At 38.1% G+C, this 22,201-nt stretch overlaps 1 protein-coding gene across 1 annotated transcript; it reads left to right on the top strand.

The window, feature by feature from the left end:
• Positions 1–2,213: 2,213 nt before the first annotated feature.
• LOC133422188 (zinc finger protein 239-like) lies at positions 2,214–21,847 on the top strand. Its single transcript, XM_061712132.1, has 4 exons — positions 2,214–2,292; positions 4,183–4,321; positions 9,858–10,022; positions 20,675–21,847. The coding sequence occupies exons 2-4, from the start codon at positions 4,205–4,207 to the stop codon at positions 21,533–21,535; spliced, it is 1,143 nt and encodes a 380-aa protein (XP_061568116.1). The 5' UTR covers positions 2,214–2,292; positions 4,183–4,204; the 3' UTR covers positions 21,536–21,847.
• Positions 21,848–22,201: the final 354 nt, after the last annotated feature.

The raw sequence follows: 22,201 nt of genomic DNA, 5'->3' as shown, positions 1-22,201 counted from the left end.
AAACCCATTACTTACGAAAATCTGTCACTTTAAGCTCCTATGACAAAGGTGGTTTGAATTTTATTGATTTCGGCGCGCTTAATAATACCTTCAAGATAAGTTGGATCAAAAAGTATTTGAAAAACCCCACATCTATTTGGAATTTATTTCTCACCATGTATTCTCAAATTTAGGTGGCCTTAATTTCCTGCTGCTCTGTAATTATAGCATTCCAAAAATACCACTAAAACTTTCTCACTTCCATCAACAGGTTCTCTTTGCATGGACATTGATTTACAAACACAATTTCTCTCCGCAAAGTTGCTTTATTTGGAACAACTGTAATATTGTTTACAAAAACAAAACATTATTTTTAGATAGATGGTTTGACAATGGAATTGTTTTGGTTAGTCAACTGTTCAAAAAAGATGGGCTGTTGTATAATGACTCTGAATTTCTAATGAGATATAATGTACCAATAACACCTAGAGAATTTTCAGTCGTATTTGATGCTATTCCTTCTGGTCTGTGCATGTTATTCCGGTGCTCCTACAGTTCTCCTCCTCTATCATGCAGCCCTCCTGATGTGTCACAGTCTTCTCTTGGTAGTGTTGCTTCTCATCTGCTAAGCTTCCGAATGCTAAAGTAAGAGCCTTGTTTCAGGATGGATTAAACTCCATCCCACCAGCCACATTTTATTGGCTCAATTTCGTGACATATATTGAGTGGACAAAAGTTTGGTCATTATTACCACAAAGATTATTCCTGACAAATAAAGTCAAAGAGATCTCTTTTAAATTAATACATAAATTCTACCCTGCAAAACAATATTTATCTAAATTTAAGAAGGATATAGACGTTAATTGTTCTTTTTGCCAAAAATATCCTGAGACATATTCCCACTTATTTTGGTCATGTGAATTCAGTTATAAATTTTGGAGGGACTTCCACAAGTATATTGTTGATTCTGTCTTTTCTGATTTTCATCTTTATTTTAAGAATGTTATTTTTGGTTTTTATAATTTTAATCACAAAGATAGGGACGCTTTCTTTTTTATTAATCTGTTTTTATTTTTAGCTAAATTTCACATACACAAGTCCAAATTCATCCACAGAAAACCTGAACTCCTTGTACTAAAAAAAGAACTTGATCAATATATAGGGACAATTTACTCATCAAAAAACAAAAAGGCACAAAAGACCATCGGCATCTGTAAATCGCTCAATTTGACTACAAGAAACCTACTCTCGCACATTATGTCGTTTTTATTTTTATTTATCCGTTTAATTTACATTCAACTGTCTTGTTCTTTATATATTGTTTTGTTTATTTATTTTCAGTATGGTGTTCAAATCTCTGTATTTGTATGTTACCCTTGTTCTTAACTTTGCATTGTATTTAAAGATTTAAATAAAGAGTTAAAAAAAAGATTGGAAAACGCTACACCTATTGAATTTTATCATTATTTACGCTAAATTCTTTATTCACAAAAAAAAATGTGATAGTGCTACTCATAAATTTGCCGCTTTTCTACTAGAATTAAATTCTCTTATTAAATCTCTTTTGATAAACAACAAAAAAAGCAATATATTTTTAATCAACTATGAAGTTTTTCCCTGTATCCTCTCACTAACCTTTTATTTATAACTCTCTTGACCTTTCCTTATTGTTTATTAGATATTTATTCTCTATTTATTTACTTACCGTACTCATCTTTATTATTATATTATATTTATTATTATTATTATTATTATGACTGTTACCATCATTATCTATATTATGACTTCTTATTCATACTAGATATTTTTATAATTTACTCTATCATTGTTTGTGCTGTTCCACACTATTGTAAACAATTGTTGGTGTTTGTATAGCAAGATTTGCTAATAACGTTTTTTTTTAAGTTTTGGAAAGCACTGGGCTGGTAGCCGAGATGGCGACCTGAGTGTGTTGTCTGTCTTTGTCTTTTTAATCAGCAGATGAGGCGTTATCTTGGTCTGAAGCCTATATATTCTATATTCTATAATACATCCATGGTCTGAAGCCTTTATTTGAATAAACAGCCACGACATTCATTTGTCAGAGAACCTCCCGCCTCCGACTGCCGCGGGGCTACTGCGCATGCTCCTGACTACTGTGGCATGCTGGGAAATGTGGTTTTCATGTCACATTCGTCATGATATTGCCGTTGTGTTTACTAGTAACACGCATCCTATTGGAGCAGTGGGATCACGTGACGAAACTAGTCCCGTTTTGCGGTCCCGATCACGGGACTCTCGGGGGGTTTTGAGCTCTGGACTTTTACTGATAAGGTGAGCAGGAATCAATCTTTTTGATAATACGTACTGTGTCGTCTCCAAAGGTGGGAGCGGGATGAAACGATAACGGGGTTCACCTTACAGCCTGAAACTCTCTCAGCTTGATCAGCCTAGCGTTAGCCGATAGCCGATGTGTCCGTAGAGAGTTCATACAACGATCTTTCAAGATCACAACTCGCACTAATGGCTGACGCTAGGCTGATCAAGCTGAGAGAGTTTGGTTTGCTGTTCATTCCACGTGAGCAGATCGTGCTAAACTCAAGTTTGACTCCACAGTTGGACTTTTGAGGAGGTTCATCCGTTGTTTTGTCCTGGAGGACACAGAGAGGAGACCAGTATAGAGCAGCATCAGTCAGAGCTGCACTGAAGCTTCTCTACAACAAGAGAAATAGAAACAGGGACGGATTTAGCGAGGCCCACTAAGGTAGGCAGACTGAACAACAATTTTGGGGGGTCAAACCCCCGAAATGCATAGAAAACTATGCTGTCATCATATCAGTTCATCTATCTTCTCCACAGTATGCTAACCCAATTGCCCTTCCTGACACTTCCCTCTGCATTTACCCGGATTTGGAACCGGTGTTCTGCCATTCCATGCTACCTGCCAAGAAATGCTACTTTGTGGTGCTGCGCATGCGCACAGTGGATTTTCAAAGTTTGCGACGCCTATGATTTCTTGCACGATGTAAAATGGATAATATGGGATGTTGAGTATTTGATCCTTCAAAATACACTACCCATGACATGAATTGCATTACACTTTGTGAACAGTATACGATATAGAGAAAAAAAAAACCCAATTCTATCGCTTTATTTGATATTCATTCAGTCATTGGCCTTTATTTAACCAGGCAGGTCATTAAGAACATATTCTTATTTACAATGACGAGCTGGCAAAAGACAAGGGGGGAAGGAAGTGGGCTAGGGAGTAAAACACAGAAAAAAAACAAAACACAAAAATTGTAGCTCTGCAAAGGTAGAAAACCAGTAGGTAGCATTTTTGGCAAAGCAGCAAAAAATGGCAGAACACTGGCACAAATAGGACACTGGCTTGTGCCCTGTTGACGCTGCATTTATTTGACGTTTTTTGCTTTTTTTTTTATCAATCAATCGTACCCTACGGCGTAGGCTCTGCGTTGATTTAAAAGGTCCCGTGGCAGGCTGCTGGCTCCAGAGCCTGCACAGAACCGCAGCGCACCGCCACCCGTACCGCCGCTCTCTGCCGTGCAGGCTCTGGATATATATATATAATACTCGCGTCATTGCCCCGGGGCATGATGGGAGGCCCCAGAGCATCATGGGAGGTGATTCAACTGCACATGCTCTATGGGCCCCTTAACGTGGAAGTAAACCCAGAAGTCAGGAAATTTTTCGGCGTATGCGCTAGGTGAGCAATTTACATTGAAATGAATGGGCGGCCATTTTCCTATCTCCTATCCAGTTATTTAATACATCCATGTACAGCGTAGGCTACGCCGTAGGGTAAGGCGTAGCCTACGCCGTAGGTTATGCGGCGACGCGCCCCATTCTGCGTTGGTGTAACGCAGAACCATAAATCAGCCTTCAGTGTGTGCTCTGTGCGCTGTTCTGAACTTCTCTGTTGTGCTCATTTTGCTTTAAAAAATTAAATTATAAAAAAATAAAGGATCCCCATAACTTTGATTGGGCGGGCGGGGCGCACGTTTGGGTGGGCACAGCGCACCCCTGCCCACCCCAGAGGCAACAGGTCAACGTGGGAAGAGAGGACAGAGAGAGACTTTCAGGATTTTTATTCCTAACTCTGTTTTGAGTCACCCTCTTGTTTATTTAAAAGAAAATTGTTGACACGATTCTAAGTTTTTGTTTTGAATACGTAAAGTTTGCACTTTAATATTTTCCCAGCAGGCAACACTCGTGTTTGGAGGAGATGGACCAGGATCAGATCCAGGACCAGATCCAGGACCGGGGTCAGAACCAGGACCCGGATCAGATCCTTGAGAAGCCAGAAGTGAAGCCCGAGGAGGAGTGGATCACGCTTGCACAGGTGAATGAACTAATGCAACAACAGAGAGAGATGTTTTTAGCACTCTTGCAACAGCAAGAGAATTTTAAAGGCTTTGTCAAAATAATCTTGGACTCAACAAATACACGTCTGGATGATACTTCAAAGGAAGTTCATGAAATCAAAGCCAGTATTCATTTCACACAAAAAGAGGTCGACGACATCAAAATGGGTAACATTAAACAGACTGATCACTGTAAGGACATGCAATCTGAAATTTTCAAAATATGTGAGAGTTTGTTGACCGTCACTGACAAAATGGATTATCTAGAGGGACAGTCCAGAAGGCAAAACCTGGTCATAGATGGAATTGAGGAGACACCAGGAGAAACATGGGCTGATTCGGAGGAAAAGGTTAAGAAAGTCCTCAGGGAGAAACTACAACTACAGGAGATGATTGAGATAGAGCGGGCGCACCGTGTAGGAAAACCTAGGTCAGGGAGTGACAGACCCAGGCCGATTGTAGTTAAGTTTGCTAAGTACAAGGACAGATCAATGATTCTCCAGAGGGCCAAATACCTTAAAGGCTCCAAAATTTACATAAATGAGGATTTTACTGATGCCGTCCGCCAGAAAAGAAAAGACCTAATGCCCAAGTTGAAAGCTGCTCGAGACAGAGGGGACATTGCTTTTCTCCGTCACGACAAATTGATCATACATCCTCGCAGCAGCACCCCAAGACAGCAGGGAGATGTCTAACCTCAACAAGTATGCACTGGAGATGATTTCAACATGATCTTCTCATGGTTGGATCTTTCAGCCCATTCACCGCAAGTGATTATAATTCTAAGGATTGTATGGATTTACATGACCCAGATGTTAATTTCTTTAGCAGATTTAATAGTGAGTCTAATTCATGTGACTACTATAATGAAGATGAATTTCATACGTTGACTGACAACTTAACCAGTAAATTGCTAATTGCCAATGCTTTTTCTACAATTCACTTAAATATACGCAGCCTTCCTAAAAATAATGATCAATTTATACATCTCTTATCAACTCTTAAACATGAATTTTCAATCATTGCTTTGACGGAAACATGGCTCTCTGATGAAAGTGTTGAGCTGTACAACATACCTCAGTACACGTTAGTATTCTCAAATAGAAAGGAAAGAGTTGGAGGAGGAGTTCCTGTTTTTGTTCATAGTCAATATCAATTCAAATTAAGGAAAGATTTGGAATTATACTCAAAGGAAACTGAATTTGAATCTGTCTTTTTGGAATTAATAGCCTGCCCGGTTTACTGTATGGTAACAGAAATGTCATAATCGGTTGTATTTATCGTCCACCTCATGCAGAAGTTAATTCTTTCAATGACACACACTTTACTGGATGTTATCAATAAGGAAGGTAAACTTTGTTATTTGCTTGGAGATTTCAACATCAATCTGATCAATACTGAGAGCCATTTTGCTACTGTTAATTTTCTAAATGTATTATATTCATCTTATTTTTTTCCTCTTATTGATAAACCAACCAGAGTAACCTGTACAACAGCTACTCTTATTGATAACATTATAACTAACATAGTTGATTATCCAGGTAACTCAGGAATATTATGTTCTGACATTTCTGACCACTTTCCTGTATTTCACATCACTAAAAGTAATAGTCTCAAACACGAGGATTCAAATGTCAGAATAGGCTTTTGTAAATTTAATGAAGATAACATCAAACGCTTTGGAGAAATGCTTGGAAAAGTAAATTGGGATGATGTTTATGATCAGCAGCATGCCAACAAGGCTTATCAATCCTTTATTCATAGGTTTAAGACCGCATTCAATTAGTGTTTTCCACCTGCGAGCTTGAAAATTAATAAAAGATATGGTTTTAATAAACCTTGATTCACCACTGGATTCTTAAAATCCTCAAGGAAGAAAAACAGATTACGGTATACAAAAAGTTTATTTCTAACCCAACTCCACAGAATTCTGATACATATAAAAAAATATAGAAACAAGTTCACCCATGTACTTCGTATGGCAAAGAAGAAATATTATACTGATAAATTTAAAGAATCTACTAACAACATAAAAAATACATGGACTATAATCAGTGAATTGTTAAACAAGAGAAAGGCACCTGCTAAATTTCCATCCCAATTTACTGATGGCATGTCCACATTTTCAAATCCTTCTGACATAGCAAATGAATTTAATACATTTTTTGTAAATGTTGGTGGTACCTTGGCTGAGAAACTCGGTCCATCTAATGACTGTCCCACAGATAATATTACTGGAGTTTTTCCTGCCTTGCAAAATTTTGAACCACCCACAATTAATGAAGTGATCGACATTATTGTAAATCTGAATAATTCAGCAGCGGGTCACGATGAAATCAAGGCTAAGCTCCTAAAGGAAGTAGCTTCCATCATTAGCAAACCATTAACACATGTCCTTGTGGTGTCTCTGAAGACTGGGGTAGTCCCTAGTGATCTTAAAGTGGCAAAAGTTTTACCTCTCTTTAAAGAAGGAGAACCCAGTGTTTTCAACAATTATAGACCAATTTCGATTTTGCCTTGCTTCTCCAAGGTCCTGGAAAAGCTAGTTTACACAAGATTTATTACACATCTCAATAATAATAACATATTGTACAAACACCAATATGGTTTTCGCAAAAAAAATTCAACATATATGGCTTTATTGCAACTTATCGATAAAATCTCTACTGCTCTGGACAAAAATATGTTTGCCATAGGAATTTTCATGGATCTCTCTAAAGCGTTTGATACCGTTGATCATGGTATTCTCTTGTCAAAACTCCATAGATATGGTCTTCAAGATGTGGTGATCACTTGGTTTAAAGATTATCTTTGCAACAGAGAACAATATGTTTGTATTAAGGGTCATGAATCTAAGAAAGAAAAATTACGTTATGGTGTGCCTCAAGGGTCAATTCTTGGGCCCCTTCTGTTTCTAATTTTTATTAATGATTTTGCTGTAATGTCTGAGTCCTCTCTGCCCATTTTATTTGCGGACGATACCAACTTTGTCATGTCGCATTCTAATTTTGAATGTTTATTAAGAAATGCCAATACCGTGTTACAATACGCCTCAAGATGGTTTCTGACGAACAAGCTTTCCTTGAATATAAATAAATCAAATTATATTCTTTTTAGAAACAAAAACACATTTTTTCCTGAGCAGGATTTAACGTTCCAAATTAATAATATTGAAATCCAACAAGTTTCATGTGTAAAATTTCTTGGTATACTAGTGGATGAAAGATTGTCCTGGGGAAAACATATTGAGTATGTATGCAAAACAATTATGATATCCTATGGTATTATTAGAAGAGTTCCTTTCTTTGTTAATCAGTCCTGTCTCATGATATTATATTATAGTCTAATTTATCCATACTTGACGTATTGCAACATTGTTTGGGGCGCTTCTTATTCTTCGTACCTTAACCAATTATTTCTAATTCAGAAAAGATTCTTGAGAATGATTTCATTTTCTTCTCATCAAGCACCTTCTGCACCCTTATTTAGCAAATTTAAATTATTATCAATTTTTTCTATTAACAAGTTTCAAACATGCCTGTTTATGTTTAAGCTCATTCATTTCAAACAAGACATTCCAGGCACTTTTCATAATTTTTTTCTGTTATCATCAGATATTCATTCTTATTCAGTTAGAGGTGGGAAGAACTTTCATTTACCTCTTTGTCGTACCTGCAGTCACCAATCCTTTATCAAATTCCATGGCCCTCAACTCTGGAACTGTTTAGATAGATCTCTTAAGTTAGTGTCATCCTTAAAAATGTTTAGGACCAGCTTAATGGGGTATCTTTTATATAGACAAAATTAACAGGCTATTCGTACTGAAATGAAATTGGCCGGGTTTCCCAGATCCGACCTCTCTTAAGGATTTAAGAGAGGTTCAAAGAAGGTTTGAACTAAGAGAGAATCCTAAGATACTGGTGTTTCCCAGATGACTTCTTAACACCGTCCTTTAGTTTCGCTCTTTCAGAAGCTCTTTGGAGCAGCTGTCCGGTTCTGAAACCAAATCAATCGATGCCAGGCAAATCGATCACCGATCACTATCAGCGCATTTTTACACGCAGCACTGCTACCTAACGCACTAATTCCCTGCTGCCTGTGCATTATAATGAAAAATTAAGATGATAAATATAATTCAATGACCCTTTTTCATCCAAACGGTGCGTTACTCCGTTATTTCTGGCTACAGTGAGGCTTTTTTTCCCCACACGCAGAGACCGGGAGGAAACGGGGTGGGCGTTTGTGTGCGTTCAAAAACATGAGCCAAGAGAAGGCGAGTTTCGCAAATCGCAACGTGGAATTACAGCAATCCCTGGTTTTTCGCAGGGGTTATGTTCCAAAAAGAACCTGTGATAAGTGAAATTCTTTTTACAGTTATAGAGGGCTTCTAATTGCGGAGATCAGAACCGCCTCGCACGTATTCCACTGCTCTTCTGCTGCTGCATCCCGACTCGCGCTGCAGCGTCTTTTTATCCTAAACCCCGCGGTGCATGTGGGTTTTTTCAAGAGAAGAAAATAGTTATGGGTCGTTGTCTTCGCTCTTTTTTCTTCTGGGCAAAAAGATTCTTTAATATAAACCGACACCATTGATTATATTTGAGACTGTAATGAACGATTCATCAAAGGATCTCGTTCTTCAGCTGCTGCTTCCCTGTCATCACACATGTAGGTGCTCGGGCTCAGGCTCGGGCAGGAGGATCGGTGTCGGTGCCTGGACAGCCCGGTCCGACAGCACGTCCAGGGGACTGAAGTGCTGACGCACGAATGCGTTCATATAAACAGTTCTGCTTCGCGCACGGTGACGCGGTTGATTTGCAGAGAGAACATGCTGTATAGCAGCCAAATTATCAAATAAATGATATTCATGATGATCGTTTTATTGTGCGTAATGCATAAAGCATATACAGGAACACACTTGTTATTCCTTATTTTTCTTTTTTTTCCCCCTTTGCTGTCACCAATAAATGCTAAACAATATAAATCTAAAGTATAAAATAGGTCAAAATTTGTGCGGGGTGCATTGTTTTAATATCTCATTGCTTGGTGTGATATTGATTTGCCTGACGCGGCTGGATCTGTGAGTCTTTGTTCACTAAGATGGTTGTAAAGACTGGGTCAGCAGCATCTTTCATTTCCTTCTTAATGAAAGAGATACTTAAGCTAAGAGCGACTCTGGGAAACGCGATTTTCTTTCACAGGCTCCTTAAGAAGGTTTGAAAGAAGTCTTTCGCTGTTAAGAACTACTTAACTGATCTGGGAAACCTGGCCATTGCCATTTCATGGATATTTTTGTTTGGGTGTTTATTGTGTTTTTCTTTGTTTCTTTTACCTTTTCTTTTCCTTTCTATTCTTTTTCTATTGATTGATTTGTTTTTGTGATTTTGTATTGAGGGGGAGGATTTTTTATAAGCCCTTCGGGCTTCTTTTCCTCTCCTGCACAAATTATTTGTCCTTGTATGATAAAAAGATTTACTGTTGTCATTGTGCAAATAAATAAATAAATAAATAATCCAGGACCAGGATCAGAACCAGGACCCGGACCAGATCCAGGACCAAGATCAGGACCAGATCCAGTACTGGGGTCAGGACCAGGATCAGGATCAGATCCAGGACCGGGGTCAGAACCAGGACCAGGAGTCCAGCGGGACCAAAGCGGACTCTTCCTCCGCTGGTCTGCAGGTCAGTGTTCCTTCTCGCTCTTTCTGTTGCTGCTGATCATCCAAACGCTTTATTTCATTGTCAGTAGCTTTTTCTTTCTTTTCTTTTGTAACAAAACTTTATTGAAAATATACAAACTCTCAAAGATATCAATTTAAATGCAATATGAAAAGAAAGGAAAATAAAAATAAAAAATGGGGATTCTTGTAAGGAATACAAAAAACAAAAAAACAAGGCGCTCACAGAATTAAAAGGTGCAATAACAAAATTCGAATCAGATATAAAATTCCATAAGCATTTAAATTCACATAATGGAGCATAGAAAAGGAGAGGAATTATTAAATTAGAATAACAAATAATGAGAAACGTCTAGACTTATTTTACTAATTTTTCTACTTTTTTGAGACATATGAAAACAAAATCGTTAATAAAACCCCCAAAAGGAGGGTTTACAATTTCTCCATTTGGCTTAATGAATATGGTACTTACCCACTAACAAAATTATATTAATAATATGTTGTAGACAGAGAACTGAGGCACTTGTGAGGGTAAGATTAATTAAAATGCCTTTATTGGTGCATGGCTAATCTATTAAAAGCGTGTCTACGCGTTTCAGCCAAACTGGCCTTCGTCAGGACAGAAGTGAAATGTTTGTCAGACAGCTCAATTCACAGTTAAATAGATAATTGTAGACAGCTGCTCAGTGTGAGCAGGTAGGAGGTCACATGACCTGAACAGCAAGACCTGCCAATGACAAGCAGAGGGTGAGAGACTGTGTACAGAAAAAAAAATATATAAAATCACAGAGTCAATAAATCAGCATTGCACATTTAAACATTACATAGTCAATTCAACAAATCAAAAATGCAGACAATATAAATATTGAGCCTAACAAGAGACGGAGGAACCGTCATCAGCGTCAATCTTAAAGGACAACAAAACACACCAATAGTCACAGAATACAAAATACACTCACAGAAAAGGAGAAAAGTCGAGTTCTCCATTCAACCCTGGATAATAAGTGGCCTTTAATGTGTAAATCCAGAATGACTCTCTTTGCAGGAGTCTTTTGAGTCTATCTCCTCCCCTGATAGTCTTCAATATGTTCTATGCCTGATATCTTTAAATAGTCACAACTACCGTGACTTACATCTTTGTAATGGACAGCCATGGGGTACTGTGGATTACCAGTTCTAATGGCATGCTTATGTTCGGCCAATCTTGCCTTCAATTTACGCTTTGTTCTCCCAACGTAAAAGCGTCCACAAGGGCACTCAAGTCTGTAAACAACATAAGAAGTATTGCAATTAATAAATGTATTTATGTCAAATGTATGACCAGATGTCACATCAATAAAATAATTGGCATTTATCATATTGCTAGAGTGATTGCAATGTCCACACCTGTGATTACCTTTTAAGGTTGAAAGCCAGGTTTTCTGTGATACAGGAGGGAGATGACTCTTAACAAGTTTGTCTTTCAGAGTAGGAGCTCTTCTGAAACTAATAGTCGGAGAATCTGGATCTTTTCAAAATGTCCCAATTGCTTTTGACAATTGGTTTAATTGCATTTGCATGGTCACTGTATTGTGTCACAAAATATACCTGAATGTTGTTGTTCTTTCTTTTTAGGGGCTAACAGTTGTTCTCTAGGGAGACATTTTGCTTTGTTGTAAGCTCTGAATATAGTTTTAGGTTAATATCCTCTTGCCTCAAATCTCTGGGTCATATCTAGAGCATTTTTTTCATAATCTTCTTCTGAATCACATATACGTCTCTGGAACTGACCAAAAGGAATATTATCTGTTAACCAAGGAGGATGAAAACTATCTGCTCGAAGAATTGTGTTGCGGTCAGTTGGTTTTCTAAAGATTATATTAATAATATAAGAAACAGAAAATTCCAAATCACTCATGAAGAAAATAATATGGCTTAATTCAAAAGGTGGAACATTATTAATTTTAAGAGAAATCCAATTGTGTATGTCCAGAAACAATGAAACAAAGGACATTGATAAAACAAATGATCCAGTGTTTCTTCATCCTTTTTGCAGAAGGAACATTGATCTACCTCAATTTTACATTTTTTTTAAAGAAATTCTGCCACAGAATAGACCTTATTCATAAATAAATTCATAAATTTAAAATGTACTTATTTAACTTAAAAATAGGCCATCGTCTACTCTCTAGGCCAGGTGTGGGCAAACTTTTCTACTCACGGGCCACAATGGGTTCTAAAATTTGACAGAGGGGCCGGGCGCATTTGGATGCAGTGTTTGGGCTGGATCTACTAAAGCATTGCATGTACAGGACTGTCTCAGAAAATTAGAATATTGTGATTTTCTGTAATGCAATTACAAAAACAAAAACGTCAGCTTAAGAAAACTCAAATATCCTGTCTCAAAAAAATTGAATATTCTGTGAATCTTAATCTTAAACTGTAAGCCATAATCAGCAATATTAGAATAATAAAAGGCTTGCAAGATTTCAGTTGATTTGTAATGAATCCAGAATGTATGACATTTTTGTTTTTTTAATTGCATTACAGAAAATAAAGAACTTTATCACAATATTAAAATTTTCTGAGACAGTCCTGTTGTGTGTGCAAACCTCATAGCACAGTAATGAAACGCAAATACTGTAAATGTACAACCCGATTTATTCACAGATGCATAACAATGAAATTGAAATACACGTGTGCAATTAATACAATGTAGTAACAGGCAGTTTTCCACTGAGGTTGACAGTTGTGCAAATAACAAAACATTTGTGCAAATCTAAAATAAAACATTCAAGTCAATTTGTCACAAAATAAGCTATATCAAAATCATAAAAAAATATAGTCCTGTTGTGTGTGCAAACCTCATAGCACAGTAATGACACGCAAATACTGTAAATGTATAACCCGATTTATTCACAGATTTGCACTGTCTTTCAAATATGCAAAATAGCCCTTATTAGTTAATAAGTTTGTCTCAAGGAATATGCAAGATATGGCGTTTACACACTATTTTGCACAATACTGGAAGGAAGAAAATGTAAATCGATTAAAATAGCATTTGCACTGTGATTTATCAAACCTGGAGATTTCTTCTGTTTTTAGTACGTTTCAATCGAAGGTACAAAGTTAAAGAAATCAACATTTATTAAAAAAGGAATGGAATCACTTTCAACATTCAAAACATACTATTACTCAACGAAATACCCAAGCTCAATTGTGTATTTATGTTAAACCCCGCAAAATCATGGATGGATCATCCTGATAACGCTCTACAGACACGCTACGGATCCCTTCACCTTCACGCACAAACAGTACAAGTGTCCGTCGCCAAGCACACAGACATAAGCTGGAGTAAATATCTTATCTGCAGCAAAACCTAGAAATTGAAATTAAGAGCGATATGCGGCGTATTAATGAAGCCACTGTAGCGCTGTTGTGCGTAAACACATTTTAATTAAAAGACACTCTTCCGAACTTCCCATATGCATTTTTTCAGCAGAAAAAAAAACTACTTTCACATAGAACGCGGCACATCGCTGGGGTGGGCGCAGACTCGGCGCAGGTGGGAGTAGAGTCGACGGCGATTGGGCGCAGAGCAGGGAGCAGAGCAGCGCGCATATTCGTTGCAAGTTGCTAGGCGACCGGAAAAAAGTTTGTCTGGCGCCGTTTTCCCACTCGTTTGGACGTACAGTAGCTACAGCTCGCTTTGCAAAATGCATCTGTCCCCGCTTCAAAGAAAAGCCCTGGCTTTAGTTCTTCTAAGGAGGAGACGAGCAGCAGCAGCAAGGAGGGGATGGGTCCATGAAATCCTCATGAGAAGACAGGATTTGGGGGAATACAGGCTTGTTCGGGAGCTACAGCTCCATGATGGCCAGGTCTACTTCAGGCTGAATCATATTTTATTAAAAAACCTTTCTGGGGGCACGGTGGCGCAGCTGGTAGTGCAGCGGTCTCACAGCAAGAAGGTCCTGGGTTCGATTCCCACCCGGGGATGCTGTGGGTGCTGAAGTGCGTGTTAGTTCCCCCATGACTTCAGTGCCCACACCATGGGTGGGGTTGGCGAAAGGATCTTTCTGTGTGGAGTTTGTATGTTCTCCCCGTGTTCCCCTGGGTAGCTAATGGGAGCTACCCTCACAAAAACATGCACACGGTCCTGGGCTATACATGCCCCCTCTGGCCAACCGGGGCGCCAGATGGGGTGGGGAGGATCCGGCCGGAATAACGTGGCCAAACGCGCTACGTTTGGCCGGAGAAACCCCACCCTGTCTGGTGAAAAGATGCGGCCTGCTCACTCCTCAGGTTAAGGAGGAGACCTGAGCTCAGTGCAGGGCCCTCCCGGGGTTGGTAGAGGATGGCAATGCCCAGGACTGTCAGTAGGTAGGTGCACGGGGTGGTAAAAATGGGAAAAAAACCGGGATAAAAATATTTAAAAAAAAAAAAAAAAAAAAAAAAACCTTTCTGAATTATGTTGTTGTTTTTTAGCTCATGTCAGTCATCTAGATTTTTATACTGAGTGGACATGTAGTGCTTCAGTTTGCAAAAGTATTGACACGTGGTCTTTTCATAACCATATATTGATAAATGATTCAATTGATGCTGATATGAGGCATGGAAATGCTATGTTTTATTTTAAATTTACATTTTATTGTTAAAAGAGCAAAAGAATATCACATTTCTACCACTCTTAAATAGTGGTGGGAAAAAAATCCATATTGCAATATATTGTTGTGCTCTCTGTCGCAATAAATAATCGATTTACTGATGGCAAATATCGATATTTTATCACAACACATAAATACACAATTGAGCTTGAGTATTTCGTTGAGTAATAGTATGTTTTGAATGTTGAAAGTGATTCCATTCCTTTTTTAATAAATGTTGATTTCTTTAACTTTGTACCTTTGATTGAAACATACTACAAACAGAAGTAATCTCCAGGTTTGATAAATCACAGTGCAAATGCTATTTTAATCTATTTACATTTTCTTCCTTCCAGTATTGTGCAAAATAGTGTGTAAACGCCATATCTTGCATATTCCTTGAGACAAACTTATTAACTAATAAGGGCTATTTTGCATATTTGAAAGACAGTGCAAATCTGTGAATAAATCGGGTTGTACATTTACAGTATTTGCGTGTCATTACTGTGCTATGAGGTTTGCACACACAACAGGACAGTCTCAGAAAATTTGAATATTGTGATTTTCTGTAATGCAATTAAAAAAACAAAAATGTCATACATTCTGGATTCATTACAAATCAACTGAAATATTGCAAGCCTTTTATTATTTTAATATTGCTGATTATGGCTTACAGTTTAAGATTAAGATTCCCAGAATATTCTAATTTTTTGAGATAGGATATTTGAGTTTTCTTAAGCTGTAAACCATGATCAGCAATATTGAAATAATAAAAGGCTTGCAATATTTCAGTTGATTTGTAATGAATCCAGAATGTATGACATTTTTGTTTTTGTAATTGCATTACAGAAAATCACAATATTCTAATTTTCTGAGACAGTCCTGTACAATATAACAATATAACAATATAACAATATAACAATATATATATATATATATATATATATATATATATATATATATATATATATAATTATTTAAAAAAATCATATATATATATTTTTTTATGATTTTGATATAGCTTATTTTGTGACAAATTGACTTGAATGTTTTATTTTAGATTTGCACAAATGTTTTGTTATTTGCACAACTGTCAACCTCAGTGGAAAACTCTGCCTGTTACTACATTGTATTAATTGCACACGTGTATTTTAATTTCATTGTTATGCAGGAAAGGGATATTTGTTTTATTTTATTCAAGAAGCATTTTTATTCTATATATGGAGGCAGTTTATTTTTATTTCATTTGTTTTATACATTTTGATATTGTGCAGACCTCTGTTAATAAAGGTACCTGTGTGACATTTGGCACGGGGCATTGTATTAAAACTGACTGTTTTTTTAAGGGTTTGCCTCAGAAAAAAATGAAGCTAACAGAGATCCTATGCTATAATGCTTTGGGGGAAACCCCAATTATGGCACAGAAAAAATATCGATATATATCGAGTATCGCCATTCAGCTAGAAAATATCGAGATATGACTTTTGGTCCATATCGCCCAGCCCTAATCTGCACTTGCTAACCTCCTTGGACAAACATTCCAGCACGCCAGATCTGCCCCGACCCCATCGTCACCTAACTCCAGGGCTGAAAAGGAGGTCCAGCGATATCAAGATTCTCCACTTCTACCACTGTCAGATGAACTGTTGGCTTGGTGGCTTGGTGGAAATCTGAGGCATGCCAGTACCCACACCTTGCCAAGCTGGCCCAGAGGTACTTGTGTGTCCCAGGGACTAGTGTGCCATCAGAAACAATATTTTCTACAGCTGGTGACATAATCTCTGCTCAGAGGTGTGCTCTTACGTCTGAGCATGCGGATCAGTTAGTGTTCCTCAAGAAGAATATGCCTTGATGTGTTCACTGCCCAGGTTAACATAAAGAGCTTTAATTAAAATTGTTACTGACGTTTCAGTATTAGAGAGCATTGCACTGTCCTGGTTTGCATAAAAACGTGTTAATGTTCATACACTTGAATGTGTCCAGCTGTACAGTGTAATATTATTTTTCATGCACTTTAATTTGTCCACAAATGCACTTTTTTGCATTGTTTTGTTTGTTACAAGTTTTGCTATTCAATAAATAGATAACTAAAGACGTTTTCCTTTTTATGGGTATTTTTTCTTTCTCAGTCACATATATCGTGATATATCGTTGATGAAATTTCGTACAATATATTGAATATCGAAATATCAGAAATATCGTGATATTATCGATATCATGGGCCACATATCGCCACAGTATCGAATCGTGAGTTACCCATATCGTCCCACCCCTTCTTTTAAACACACCAGGTATGTCCAAATTCTGGGAGATTTCTCTCCACTTGTGTCCCTTTTTATTGATGTCACGATAGGCCTGCGGTCTCATCCCACAGCTCCTCACACAGACTCACAGCCAAGATCATTCTTTCTTCCATCTTGATCGTCTCTGATCTACAAGCTGCAAGTTTTTTTTTCTCCCTCCAACACCTTCTCTCCTATTGGACACCGCCGAGATGCCGTCACAGGGCGCACAGTGAAATTTCAATTCGCAGCGGCAGCTTGCGTCGTCTTGCGCCCTTGCCTCCGCGGCAACCCGGCTACGTGCACCCTGTTGTGCGCCAACGACCTCGGCGCAGAGCCCTGCGCCCTTGTGCGGCGGCAGCACATATACAATGAATGGAAAAGCCGGCAGCGGCTTTTCCTATGTGAAAACCGCTAAAGAGCACCAGAAAAACTGACCAATTTCAGTGGGAACAGTGTTGTTGGTCTCCATTTTTTTTGCCAGTGCATCAAAGTCTGGAGTTTTGTTGTGGCAAAGCTCAGGATAGATGTGAGGTGTTTATCAGTTTACCGGGATCTGTGACGGGCTTGGTTGATGTTCATGAGGCTGAAAGTCTGCCCACACACGAAGGTTGAACACCAGCATTTTCTGTGCCGTCTTCCTGAGGGATTGAATACTCAGCACTCACTGTCCACTTTCCTTCTCTTTGATCCGCTGATTTTTACAGAAGGGCTCGAATGGCGACATGAAACGAAATGAAATATGAGCCACTCCAACAACGGTCAATGTGTTTGAGTACGCATGCGCCATCTATTGGGGAAACGTGGGCATTTCAGGGAAAGGGGAAAATGAACAAGGTTTTTACTATAATTTGGACAAGTCTGGTGGGCCGGATTAAAAAGCCTAACGGGGGCCGTAGTTTGCCCATGTCTGCTCTAGGCGCTTTCCAGAGACCCGGAACAGATCTACTCGCACACTCTTCTTAAGTGTCCAAAGAGAAAGCTTTAAGAAGTGTGCTTATTTGGGGTAAATTTAAGTGATTTGTTTGTTAAGTTTGGGTTGTTGCCGAAAAAAAAAAAAAAAAAAATTTCAATGACTAATTAATGCCTCTTAACGGAGCCTGCAAAAATGCTGCCACTCACTCCGCCATCTTAGATCCTCTTCATTGTCAGTAGCTTTGAACTGAGCAGCAGAAAACACAAACACGTGACCTTCCCAAGAGACTTTTAAACTTGTCTACATCCTAATATATAATATAGATGTAGACTGTAGGCAGGGCATTAGTGAATGGGATTCAAATTCAAAAGTATTTTTATTCATGTAATGAGAAAACCTCTGAATAAACATTTCCATTTGGAGATTAATAACTTTATTCTTATGTTAATGTATTGAATGCAACACAATACTTTTAACGGTCAAGGAATGAACAATAATAATAACTTAAGGCTGAGTTATGATTCTGCGTCAAAATGACGCCGTGCCTTGGTCGTGTGGTACGCGTCGACGCTTACCCTACGCCGTCACTGACGTGCACCTCCCACAAATTGTAACTACGCGTCGAGGCGACGCAGACCGAGAGGGCTGTGATTGGTTCGCTTGGTAGCAACGCATTTCCGGTTTCCGGTTTGAAGCAGTCATGAACTTTCAGCGCTCTTTTCTTCGTGTATGTGTGATTTTTTTTTTTTTTTTTTTGTTTTGTTTTTTTTCCCACAATAGTTGTCATTATCTCTTTCATTCACTGTGACCGGAAAAGTCGGATAAACCATTCAGGAAAAGATCACGAACCAGCGGTCGTGGGCGGTACTGCACCACGGCGAAGTGGAGTGACATAGAAGAAGCTTGAAATGGTGGTTGTTTGTGTCGGTAGAAGTATGTTTCCTTCGTGGCACCTTTCTCGTTGGTAACAGCCAATGGTGCCAGGCCACACATGGCAGCTCCACTATTCAACATGTTCCCAGATTTTCTGGGATGCACATCTAATCCATTGAGATCTATTGTGTTCTTGCTGACTTCACTCATGATGGTGCCACAAGATTGACAGCAGAATTGAATAAAGGTTGAATATTGCAATTATTTTTTGGTGTATGTGAAATCAGTTGTGTGTAGAGCAAATTATTTTGTGTAAGCTTTAGAAACCCATTAGTTTATGTTTGCATAATTTACACCGTTCAACTGTAGATCAACTCAACTTGTATTTCTTATGACAGTTTTCTTTTACTGAGGACATCACAGTTGTCATATAGTGCACCTGAAGTTTTTTTTTTTTTTTTAGGCACATGTGGACTAATCTATCTAATGTAACTACCGTGGCTGACATGTATTGTTGTTTCTGTGTTGCTGTTTCTGTTGCAGTTTCACTAAAGTACTACAACTATAGATACCTAAATTATCCCTTCACACTTTTGTTTTGACATATTGAGATGTTTTATGTGAATATTTCTGGCTGTCAAGAGTAGGGATGGGAATTGATAAGATTTTTTCGATTCCGATTCTCTTATCGATTCTGCTTATCGATTCGATTCTTTATCGATTCTCTTATCGATTCTCATTTGGAAAAAAGGAGAAGAAACAATTTTAGTATCAACTTTGTTTTAATAAAACAAAGTTGATACTAAAATACTAAAAAGAAACAATTTTAGTATCAACTTTGTTTTAATAAAACAAAGTTGATACTAAAATTGTTTCTTTGTTTCAATTTCTTTGTTTCTCCGATCTTTTTTGTTCAAAGATATAAAACTTTTATATCTTTGAACAAAAAAAATATAATGAGGTCTTAAGACGCCCCCAGCCTTAGGCTCCTCGATGGTGCCAGGGGGTCCCCACAAAATGATTTGTAATATACAGTAAAATATGTATTTAATATAAAATAATAATAATAAAATAAATATTCTTCTGTAGAAATTAACGAAAAACAACAAATTATTTTGTGGCAATTACACAAGAATGTCCAGTAACATGTTCAACACCACAAACTTATTCACTGCTGGTGACATTCATCTATTCTGGCCTGATACTCTTCCTGCCTTGATGAAAGGAGAATCTAACGGTAGAAGCTCTTTAACTCTCCATAGAAGAGCTGATCAGTTGCAGCTGTGTCAGGAGCTCCGCTGTCCGCCGGAGCGCAGCTCTTCTAAAGCATGATTTATGGTCCGCGTTAAATCGACGCAGAGCCTACGGCGTAGGGTACGCGGCGACGCGCGCCGTACGGTGCGTGTTGCCGCGTACCCTACGCCGGAGGCTCTGCGTTGGTGTAACGCGGAACCATAAATCAGCCTTACCACATGCAGGCTGACTCCGCGCTCCCAGCGGATCAGCCGGCTGAGTCCTAACAGTTTCCCCCCTTTGTTGAAATGTCCACATTGCAAGAATTGTCGCCCTGTTGTCATCCTTTTTGGTAAAATGTAACCAAACTTCCCAGCGTTTATGCCGCTTTGTCCCCGTGTTTTCCTGCTGGGCGCGAATGCGCACGTGGCGCAACGTGCTTGGTGACGTCATTCGCGCCGACTGGAATCGATAAGGGAATCGTTTGGGAAAAAGGCAAACGATTCCAAGGAATTGAAACACTGGGAACCGGTTCTCAACAAGAACCGGTTCTCGATTCCCATCCCTAGTCAAGAGCCATTGATAACAGAACATGCTTAACATAGCACTCAGACATAAAACTCTTAATTGTTTCACTGTGAACATGACAGACAGCACTTGACTTGAACTGAAAAAGGGTTTGTCAGGTCAGCCAACAACAGGATCTAAGTCTTTTTCTCTTTCCTTACAGAAACATAAAGCCAAAGAGAGAACCACAAGTTACTGCTGTGATAGGAGGGATAAAGTCCTCACCACTTCACCAGGTCTGAAGGTCCGAAAGACGATTACTGAAGAGAAGCTGTTCAGCTGTGATCAGTGTGGGAAAGCTTTTACCCAACAATGTAATCTAAGCCGTCATCAGCGTATTCACACTGGAGAAAAGCCGTACAAATGTGATCAGTGTGGGACAGCTTTTGCTGAACAAGGTAATCTAAGGCGTCATCAGCGTATTCACACTGGGGAAAAGCCTTACAAATGTGATCAGTGTGGGGTAGCTTTTACCATGTCAGGTCATCTAAGGAGTCATCAGCGTATTCACACTGGATTTAAGCCGTATAAATGTGATCAGTGTGTGCAAGCTTTTACCACGTCAAGTATTTTAAGACGTCATCAGCGTATACACACTGGAGAAAAGCCGTACAAATGTGATCAGTGTGAGGCAGCTTTTACCCAACAAGGTCATCTAAGGAGTCATCAGCGTAGTCACACTGGAGATAAGCCTTACAGATGTGATCAGTGTGAGGCAGCTTTTACCAAACAATGTAATCTATTGAGTCATCAGCGTATTCACACTGGAGAAAAGCCTTACAGATGTGATCAGTGTGGGGCAGCTTTTACCGAACAAGGTAATCTAAGGAATCATCAGCGTATTCACACTGGAGATAAACCTTACAGATGTGATCAGTGTGGGGCAGCTTTTACCGAACAAGGTAGTCTAAGGAGTCATCAGCGTATTCACACTGGAGAAAAGCCTTACAGATGTGATCAGTGTGGGGCAGCTTTTACCCAACAAGGTACTCTAAGGAATCATCAGCGTATTCACATTGAATAAAAAAATTGTCTGTGATTGTGGGGCAGCTTTTACTTGGAGAGCTCAGTTAAAGGTACCAATTTAGACATGTTATATTGTCCTGAGAATAAAAGAAATCTGGCGTTTTGTTTTCAGTTTTAACAAAAAAATGTGTTTAAATTAGATTTTTCACCAGTTTATGTTCCATTGTTACATCATTTAAATAAAAAACATTCTTTGTTTTCATGCTGGATTTCAAACTCACAACAAGAAATAAGTGACATGTTATGTTGTCCTGAGAAAAAAAGAAATCGGGAGTTTTGTTTTCAGTTTCAACTGAAAAATGTGTTTAAAGGGGACCTATATATATATATATATATATATATATATATATATATATATATATATATATATATATATATATATATATATATATATATGTGTATATATATATATATGTATATATGTGTATATATATATATATATGTATATATGTGTATATATATATATATATGTATATATGTGTATATATATATATATGTATATATGTGTATATATATATATATGTATATATGTGTATATATATATATATGTATATATGTGTATATATATATATATGTATATATGTGTATATATATATATGTGTATATATATATATATATATATATATGTGTGTATGTGTGTATGTATATATATATATATATATAT

This window comes from Cololabis saira, chromosome 21 (assembly GCF_033807715.1).
Source record: "Cololabis saira isolate AMF1-May2022 chromosome 21, fColSai1.1, whole genome shotgun sequence".
In the NCBI taxonomy this organism is placed as follows: Eukaryota; Metazoa; Chordata; class Actinopteri; order Beloniformes; family Belonidae; genus Cololabis; species Cololabis saira.
Note: the sequence above shows the minus strand (reverse complement) of the source record. Positions and strands in the feature narration are given on the sequence as shown.